The sequence below is a fragment of the Leptonychotes weddellii genome, chromosome 7 (genome assembly GCF_054177405.1).
Source record: "Leptonychotes weddellii isolate Sample4059 chromosome 7, ASM5417740v2, whole genome shotgun sequence".
Taxonomy (NCBI): Eukaryota; Metazoa; Chordata; class Mammalia; order Carnivora; family Phocidae; genus Leptonychotes; species Leptonychotes weddellii.
This window is the reverse complement of record NC_138375.1, coordinates 98299814-98309942: the sequence shown is the minus strand read 5'-3', so window position 1 is coordinate 98309942 and position 10129 is coordinate 98299814. Positions and strand designations below refer to the sequence as shown.

Sequence of the window (10129 nt, the reverse complement as noted above, 5' to 3'; positions counted from 1 at the left end):
TTTATGCCAAAAGACACTTTCTCCAGTATGCAGCAGGAAGGCCAGATGGCCTTGTCACTGCTAATCAGTGGCTCACGGGCCCTGGAGAGCATGCTGAGGACTCTGGCTTTAGCTAATTAATGCAAGCTCCAACTCAGAAGCAAGAATTAAGCAATCAACTCCTTTTTCTAATTCTTAAACACTTTGGAAATGTGCCCATGATTAGCTTGGTCTGAAAAGCCTCAAAATAGGGGAAAAAAAAAAAAACAACCCAACACTTGGGCTAAGAAGAAATGAAAGGAAAACTCCCATTATGATCTTGGAAAGAGAGCTTAAATGAGATACCTAATTAGGGCACAATCAATAAAACCAGATAGAGTCAAATCCATAGTACTTTTTTGTAGGGGGAATGTTTATTTCTATTGATGGAAATTGTGTTAGGTTTTAAGAGCTAGGTGGAATCTGATAGTCTATGATTAAGTTGCACCTTAATATCTGATACAATATTTGAGGAAAAGAAAATCACTATTATTCAGTTGCATCTTTTTGTAAAAAAGATTTCTTTCTTTTTTAGAGAGAGAGAGCGTGTGAGTGGGGTGAGGAGCAGAGGGAGAAGGAGAGAATCTTAAACAGACTTCCTGCTGAGTGCGAAGACTGACATGGGCCTCGATCTCATGACCCTGAGATCATGACCCGAGCTGAAATCAAGAGTTGGACGCTTAACTAACTGAGTCACCTCCCTTTTTAAGTGATGTAAATATGATTTTTTAAAATAATTATTGGGTGCTTCATAAAGACATTTTTCCTTTCCCTACCATCCTTTTTATGTGTATTATTTTTACATACACAGCATCTAATAGAGTGATTGGCACATAGTGAATACTTAAAAATGTCTGTTGAGAAGAATGAATGGCAGATTTGGAACACAACTCTGTGGTATTACTGCTGTTGCCTGGCTATTGCATGGGAAGCTATCAAGCTGCTTATTAGTTTGTTTGCTAAACAAATAATTGTTGGTCTCTTACTATGGGCCTGTGTCATAGGTTCTAGGGATATAGCAGTGAATAAAACAGACAAAATTTCCTGTCTTCTGGTAGCTGACAGGCTACTGTTTTCAGTTAGTATGAATCTTTAAATTTGTGAAGATTATTAATATTGATATGACATTTCTTCTACTATGATATCTTTCTTCCAATTGGATAGTAATATGATGATTAAATGCAAAAACATACCAGCAACATTTTAGACTCACAACCAAGGGTGTGCAACATCCTCATTTTCTTGTTGCCTTGCTCTACTCCCATTACTCTACCCATAGGGTGGAGCACTTTGCAAAAGGGAGTTGCTTCTGCTTCCCAGATCGGTGTTCCTTTCAGGCATGAGGCCTGTAGGTAGAGAGCAATGAGACAATGTGGATCTCTAACCTCTGCTGGCTTGGGGGGAGTTAGTTGGAGAGAAAAAATAGGTTTGCAATATCCAAAGGTCTCTTGGGAGTGCATGCTCAAACTAACTCTTGTTTTATACATAACTCTAATCCTTTCCTTTATCATGCAGCCTTTGTCCACAGCATAAGTTTCTGACAAAGTGCTCCAAGGCTTTTTCTTAAAGTGTTGCAAACTCCAGGCTTGTGCTGTCAAATATAGTCACCACTAGCTGCATATAGTTATTGACACTTGAAATGTGTTTAGTGTGACCGAGGAATAAAATTTTAAATTTTGGATTTTAATGAATTTAAAATGACAATTCAGTTTTGGAAATTTTTGTGAATATATGGAACAATATGGTATCTCTGGGAATCTATTTTTTCAACTGTTAATTTTATGAAATCTAAATACATGAGTATTTAGTGTCCGAATTAAGATGCCTTGTGTGGGTAAAATATAGACTAGATTTCAAAGACTTAGTACAGAAAAGGTAAATTACCTCATAAATAACTTAAAAACTATTGATTTCGAGTGGGGGTGGGGTGGGAGGGATGGGGTGACTGGGTGATAGACACTGGGGAGGGTATGTGCTCTGGTAAGCGCTGTGAATTGTGCAAGACTGTTGAATCTCAGATCTGTACCTCTGAAACAAATAATGCAATATATGTTAAGAAAAAAAAAAAGAAGAAGAAGAAGGTAGCAGGAAGGGAAGAATGAAGCGGGGGAAATCGGAGGGGTAGACGAACCATGAGAGACGATGGACTCTGAAAAACAAACTGAGGGTTCTAGAGGGGAGGGGTGTGGGAGGATGGGTTAGCCTGGTGGTGGGTATTGAGGAGGGCACATTCTGCATGGAGCACTGGGTGTTATGCACAAACAATGAATCATGGAACACTACATCTAAAACTAATGATGTAATGTATGGGGATTAACATAAGAATAAAAAAAATAAAAAAAAATAAAAATTAAAAAACTATTGATTTCATATTTCAATGATGATAGTTTAAATTCAATGACAGAAAATATCTTAAAAATAAATTTCTCTTTTTTCTTTTTAAACAAGTATCAGAAAATATAAAACCACATATGTGGTTTGCATTATATTTTTCTTAGAGTGACTCTCGATGAAGTGTAGTTTCTTCTGTACCATTTATTTGATTTTTGCTCATTGTAAAGTAGTTACTGTAAGATGCAGGTGACTGAAGTCACTACCCCAGGGGAGCCAGGAGTGGCCTGCCTGGTGTCAATCTCACTGAGGTGTTAACTCTACTTTGTTAAGCTCCCAGCAAGGCCTTCCTCATCTTACCAGTCAAAAGAATTCTGTCGGCTGTGTCTCTTTCCTCTCCTTTCCATTCTTCTCCCTCTGTTCTTTCTAGCTCTACTGACTTGCAGTTTCTCCCTAAATAATTTTTTTTTTAAAGATCTTACCCGTTCACTTGAGAGAGAGAGAGAGAGAGCACAAGTGGTGGGGAGGGGCAGAGGGAGAAGGAGAAGCAGACTCCCCGCTGAGCAGGGAGCCCAACATGGGACTTGATCTCAGGACTCTGGGATTCCAGGGCCCCAGGATCATGACCTCAGCTGAAGGCAGATGCTCAACTGACTGAACCACCCAGATATCCCTCCCTAAATACTTTAGCTCATATTATTTCAGCTGTCTAACCTTGACATCTTTTCCCCTTCCTATATGTCATAGATTTCTCCTTTGAAATCTTCCCTCAATCAATGCAGACTATGTGTTGATAAGTTTCTACTTGTTTGATAAGCAAAACGTGTATTCAATAATATTAGTTTGCCAGGTCTGCCATAAGCAAATACCATAGACTGGATGGCTTAAAAAACAGTTTATCTTTTCACAACAGTTAATTTTTTCAGAGTCCTCCAGATTAGAAGTCCAAGATCAAGGTGTTGCTAGGATTTATGATACTTTTCTCCTTGGCTAGCAGGTGGCTGCCTTCTTTCTGTGTCTTCATGTGACCTCTCTGTGGTGGTCATGCGAATTTCCTCTTCTTAGAAGGACACTAGTCAGGTGGATTTGAGCTCACTGAATAGGCTTATTTTAACTTAATCACTGCTTTAAAGGCCCTCTCCAAATATAGTTATATTCTAAGGTATTGAAGGTTAGGACTTCAACATATGAATTTGGGAGGGGACAAATTTAGCCTCTAAGACATTTCAATTATATTATATTATACTAAGTTATTTTTAAAAAGTGAAAAGAAATAAGCTAGGACTTGACATTGAACTATGGCACTTAGCATTAGGATTTTATTTGATCAAAGATGGTTTCTGCTCATCCTCATTTTTAACTCAGAGAACCAAATGGTTTGATTCAGAGATGAAATAAATGGACAGTATTTTATTAAAAGGTTGAGGAAATTTCCCTTAGAAACAACTAGAATAAGTAGTTTGGCAAGGAATGGGACCCCACCTCTCAGGACAAGCTCTCAATAAATCTGAAAGCAAAACATTTTCTAGAATTCTTTTCAGTTAAGTAGTGAGATGGTTTAGAGCAGATACTTTTACTGGAAAGATCCTGTCAGTTATAAAGTGCAGAGCATTTATTAGGGGTCTACATGAAAATATGTGTTGAAAGAAGAGCTCAATACTCAAACAATCTATTTTGAGAATAAAAATGTAAACATCAAAGCAAATTACTTGTTGGTAATTTCCTTTCCTGCTTTGGTCATTAACCAGCATTATTCCTAATTTATTTGTGAATGAGTCTGTGTGTATAGATATTTGTTGCCCTTCATCTGTTTAAAGTGACAATTTAAATGAGACTGCTAGTTGTATGTCTTTACAGTAAAAAGATTTATTTTTATTTCTTGGAAAACGTACCAATTTCGGTTAAGGCTCTTCAATTCTGAGTTGGATATGTGGTTCATTCTGCAGATTTGAACCAAAGGCACTGGTTTGCTTTGCCAAGGGTCTGCACTAGAGAGGCCAGTCATTTCTTCCGCCAGTCATTTCATCTTAGCTCCTACACTCCTTCTTTTTTTTTTTTTTTTTAAAGATTTTATTTATTTATTTGAGAGAGAGAGAATGAGAGACAGAGAGCATGAGAGGGAGGAAGGCCAGAGGGAGAAGCAGACTCCCTGCTGAGCGGGGAGCCCGATGCGGGACTCGATCCCGGGACTCCAGGATCATGACCTGAGCTGAAGGCAGTCGCTCAACCAACTGAGCCACCCAGGCACCCTCCTACACTCCTTCTTAAAAGACAGTCTGTAGCCCCACATCCTGGTGAGTGGGCAGTGGATCAAGAAATTGCTGTCCCCACTCTCCCATAAGAGAAATTTGGGTCAGGGATGGACAAAAGAAATGAATCAGGGTCTTCTTCCTGGAAATTTGGAACTGGACTCAGAGATGCTAATCTCTGCAGATACCTGAGTTGAAGAAGGACAGAGGGAGATGGGGAGAGTGAAGAAGCAGGCAGAGCTGAAAGACCATGTGGTTCCTGAAAGATGAGTAACTTGTTTCTAACTTCCTATTTCCCCATACTGGTTTTCTGGAAGCTTGGTTTTACTTTCTGGCCTTGGGATTTATTAGATATTTCTTCATCCAGCCAATAATGCCTCTTGTTTACTTAGGATCCCTTGCCCTTTCTAACAGATTTCATAAAGGTAATTAAAGCAATAAATGGTTTCACCAAGAGCGTGCACTCCTGTGTGTGTATCAACTGTAGAATTTGGGTACTTAAAGTTGAGTTCAGAGGATTGATGTTTGCATTGTGTTATCCTTTTCAGGATGTGTGAGGGATAAATAAAACCATTAGTGACCATTAAATCAATAAACAGATACATGTTTGTTACTATTTACTACCCCCTGTGTGCTGGACGCTATGATCATATCACTGCATTCCTCCATCTCAATAAAACCAGGCGAGGTCAGTGCCATGATGATCTCCACTGCAGAGATGAGGGAATGGAGGAAAAGCCTGTGTTCTCCCTGCTCCCTTCCTGTTGAACATGGCTCCTGGTGATTGTTGTCTCCTGTTGTCACACCCTTACATAGAATCAGGGCTAGTCTGTGTGACCAATATACTATAACAGAAGCAGGAAGATAACTTCTGAGATGAGGTCATAAACTGAATTGCAGTGTTTATCATGTTCTCTTGGGTTGCTCGGCCTGGGGGAAGCCAGTCGCCATATTGTGAGGATGCTCACATTGCTCTGTGAAGAGGCTCCCGTAGAAGAACTGAGGCCTCCCACCAACAGTCAGGACCAGCTCGTTAGCCATACCAGTTAGCCTCTTTGGAAGTAGAGCCTCCATTTCCAGGAAAGCTTTGCGATGACTCCGGCTGCAGCCGACACCTGACTGCGATGTCCAGAGGGCCCTGAGCCGGAAATGCCCAGGCAAGCTGCTCCTGGATTCCTGGCCCGTCGGAACTGCGAGGAACAATAAATGTTTAGCGTTATTTTAAGCCTTTAGGTTTTGGACTCATCTGTTGTACTGCAGTAGGCAAATAATATAGTTTGTAGTTTGTAAACTTGATTGAAACTTTTTTGTGGGTAAAAAAATGTCGTCATCTTTGCTGTTGGTTTCTCATTTCATTTGTAGCTCAGCACCTGGTACATGCTTATTCAAGGGAATTCATAAGCATGGCTTTGGAAAATGCAGCTGAATAAGAGAGTGAGGGGTTGTCAAGTTTAGCCACCAGTTAACATGGTACTGCTATGTGGCTGGTTGTGTATTATGTGAAAATACATACAGACAAAACACCTTTTCATTTCTGAGGATCCAAGGAAGGTGTTGAATGATAGTAATTAAAAACGTACATGAAGTTAATGAAACTGCAAAGGAATGTCTAGAAATGCCCTGATTACTAAGTGAAAAGGAGCCTATATTTTGCCTGATTGAGATAAGCGATTCTGTTTGATTATGGGAAAGCCTGAGTGAAAGCAAACTTCTCACCCACCAGAGAAGGGGAGAGGGGGAGTCAGCCGACAGGGTGTGAGCAGCAGATTCACATAATTCTAATTTTGGTCCAAATGGTAGACTCTTCAGAAGACAAGCTGGATCTTTACTTCCCATCATTTATTAAAATAAATTCTAATAAACAAACAAACAAACAAATAAATAAATAAATAAATTAATTAATTCTACCCATTGACCAAACTCTTAGATAAGAATGTGATCTCCAGATAAGGAAGAACTTTCTCAAACTAACAACTCAATGGGAGAAGAATACTGATTTGAATAATAAAAATTTAAACTCTGTAAACCGAAAGCATGATAGGGCAAACGAAAAGACGAAGGGGAGAAGTATTTTTAGCACATATCATAGAGGGTTACTATTCTTATATTAAGAGGCTTTGCAAATCGTAAGAGAGATTCTGAAGAACACTTAACACCACAAAAGCTACAGAAGACCAATCGTACTTTTAAAGTTATTTTTGTTAAAGAGTTATAAAACATTACTTGAAAATTATTTTAGCCAAGACAATTATGCTGTGGTAAGGTATGTTAGTAAATCTGATTGTTATGCGGTGAAATATTTATATTTAAGTCGCTCTTAAGTTTATTTATATGCATTTTACAGTTAAATGTTTGACTTATAGAGCTTATCAGAGATCATCTATCTGATGCCATTGATTCTAACTCCCTCAGGCACACCTTTCCATGTTTCCTCCTTTGTGTGACGGTGCCATCCTGCTACAGGACCCATATCCTAGATGCTGTCATCCCCTGTGGTTGTCAAAAAGAAATCAAAGATCCGGGTGAGGGCTCTGTTGGGGTTTCCGAGTGGATATCAGACAAACTTGTTCTGATCTTGTTCAAGTCTCTCAAGTTGCCCAAGAAAGAAGCCAGCCTTTCCACGATAAACCACATGACCTTGGGGGGACACCTGGGCTAACAGGGGCCTTCCCAGGAGTCAGGACAGAGACAGGTGAGCTATGTGGAAGTCTAAACTGATTCCAGATAATTAACTGACAAATTCCCCATGAAGCTGGTTCACCAGTAGCAGGTGTTGCCCAGGGGCCAGACATGGGTCAGTGTTGCAGAGACCTGGAGTCTTGCATCTGTCTAGTTCCCACGCCCTGTTTGGTACTAATCGTGCACTCCCCATCGGAACACCACTTCAAACACAGGCTCTCAAGGTTTCTGAAAGTTGAAGGCAGAAGCTGATTTTCTTCCCTGCAGCAAGCTCCTCACCATCATAGCCACTTCGTGTTGGAAGGCATGTGCATGAAGGGGGATGTCAGGCAGTGTGGCGAGAGAGGGTGGGACACTTGAGCCCCAGGAGCCCCAGGATGAGTCAGCTGAGCTTGGGCTTCCATGCCTCTGAGTCTCGGCTTGGTCACATTTCCTTCCGGCTGACGTGTCCTCTGGAGCATCCTATGAAAACCACCAGCTGGAACAAAGTCCTTGGGAAATGTCTCTTTAACTGTGAATGTTTATAGTCAATAGGAAAAGCAGCTGTGAGAAAGCAGAATAAGGACTATTAACTCCCGTGCCCATCCCAAGTGCTGGGGACCACGCTGGTGTCTGCTGGGGCTTGGGTCCTAATGTGCAGTGCTGAGGAAAGAGAAGGAAAATAGAAAGGCAGTGGTGGTGGGATGGAATCCCTCTGACTCTGAGGGCTTCTGTGCTTAATGAAGAACTTACTGAATTGGCTTCTGAGTCTCAGGATGGAGAGATGGAGGGAGATATGAAGACCTGGGCCACATTTACACAGAATTGCTTAGCACTTCCCCTGCCCCACTTGAACTATCATTTTATGAAAAATAGGTGAACCATCATTTTATGAGGAATAGGTTGAGGAAAGGGCAGAGCCAACTATGGGATGCTCTTTTGGGGCCTTGGAGACTGTAGGAAATTACTGTCTGGTTGAGTCTCTGTCTTGCTCTCTATCCTCCTGTGCCTGTTTATTTCCTTCAACTTATCTTCATTTCCTTTAATATAAGATCCTTGTTTTCTACCCTATCTATGAAAGCCTTAAGAAATCTAAAATTAGGGACACCTGGGTAGCTCAGTAGGTTGAGCGGCTGACTCTTTGTTTCTGCTTGGGTCATGATCTCAGGGCCGTGAGATGGAGCCCTGCCGGGTCTGCACTCAGTGGGGAGTCTGTTTGACACTCTCTCTCTCTCTCCCTCTGTCCCTCCCCCTGCTTGCATGCACGTGCTCTCTGAAATAAATAAAATATTTAAAAAAATTTTTAAAAATTAAATCTGTGATGGCGGTCGAAAGGGGAATTCAAGGAGACGGGGGCGACGCGTTTGAGGGAGCCTCCTCGGGTTTGGGGCTACCGCCATCATGCCGGGGATAGTGGAGCTGCCTACTCTGGAGGATCTGAAAGTGCAGGAGGTGAAAGTCAGTTCTTCGGTGCTCAAAGCTGCCGCCCATCACTATGGAGTTCAGTGTGATAAGCCCTACAAGGAGTTCATGCTCTGCTGCTGGGAAGATAAAGACCGCAGACGGTGTTTAGAGGAAGGCAAGCTCGTCAACAAGTGTGCTCTGGACTTCTTCAGGCAGATAAAGCTTCACTGTGCGGAGCCTTTTACAGACTATTGGACCTGCATTGATTATTCCAGCTTGCAGCTATTTCGTCGCTGTCGCAAACAGCAGGCTAAGTTTGACGAGTGTGTGCTGGACAAACTGGGCTGGGTGCTACCTGACCTGGGGGAGCTGTCCAAGGTCACCAAAGTGAAAACAGATCGACCTTTACCGGAGAATCCCTATCACTCAAGAGCAAGACCAGAGCCCAACCCTGAGATAGAAGGAGAGCTGAAGCCTGCCAAACATGGCAGTCGCCTTTTTTTCTGGACCATGTAAAGATGGGTCCATGGCCCACACTCAGTCACATGCCCAGACAACCACTGATGAAATTCCCATGCAGTTTGCATTGACTGATAGAGTGTTCTTTCCGGGATCACAAACTTAACAAAAAAGTTAATTTATGTGACTTGGCAGTTATTCTATACCATTTCCTGGCCATTAAAAATTTTAAAGGAAAAAAAAAATTAAATCTGTGAAAAGCAAAATGAGTCTTCAGTACTTGAGAAAAAGTTGGTGATGTGAGAAATATTCACTGAAATGGGTGTGCTAAGGGCTGCACAAATTGCAGAGGTTAAGCAATTCTGGTCTTATGGCCAGAAACTCTCAGTGGAAGAGAGATCTCTCGTGAATGGTGAGTGCCAGAAGAGGGCACCACTGCGCTGCTCCGGGAGCGCAAGGAAAGGCTGTGGCTGGGAACCTGGGTAGGCTTCGTGGAAGAGGTGGGGAATTGACTTGGGCTTGTCAACTGGAAATATGGGGAGTTAACCTTCTGTGATACGTCATCCTTCGTTATGAGGTGATTTCCTCATCTGGCAGTGAGGTTGAATCTAGAATTTAAAGCCATAGTAAATGCTCTTTTTTTTTTTTAGATTTTATTTTTAAGTAAACTCCTACACCTAACATGGAGCTCGAATTCACAACCTGGAAATCAGGAGTTGCATCCTTTACTGACTGAGCCAGCCAGGTGCCCCAGTAAATGCCCTTTTATCCAGGATCTATACCAAATAACAAACAACATCTTCTCCTATACCCAAAATCCTCATGTATTTGTTTTCTTCCTATTGCATTTAACCACGTATGTAGTGTTCATAGTATGTTACATCGAGGCCAACAAGATCCTACAGGGCCTTCAGAATCAAAGGAGATTAAAAAAAAATGTTAAAACAGTTTGCCAGTAGAGGGGGCGGAGCAAGATGGCGGAGGAGTAGGAGACCTGGATTTCGTCTCCT

General features: G+C 41.5%; 1 protein-coding gene across 1 annotated transcript; it reads left to right on the top strand.

The window, feature by feature from the left end:
- Positions 1-8584: 8584 nt before the first annotated feature.
- Positions 8585-9369, top strand: LOC102725676 (NADH dehydrogenase [ubiquinone] 1 alpha subcomplex subunit 8). Its single transcript, XM_006731229.2, has one exon. It carries the CDS (start codon positions 8658-8660, stop codon positions 9174-9176), a length of 519 nt encoding a protein of 172 aa, XP_006731292.2. The 5' UTR covers positions 8585-8657; the 3' UTR covers positions 9177-9369.
- Positions 9370-10129: the final 760 nt, after the last annotated feature.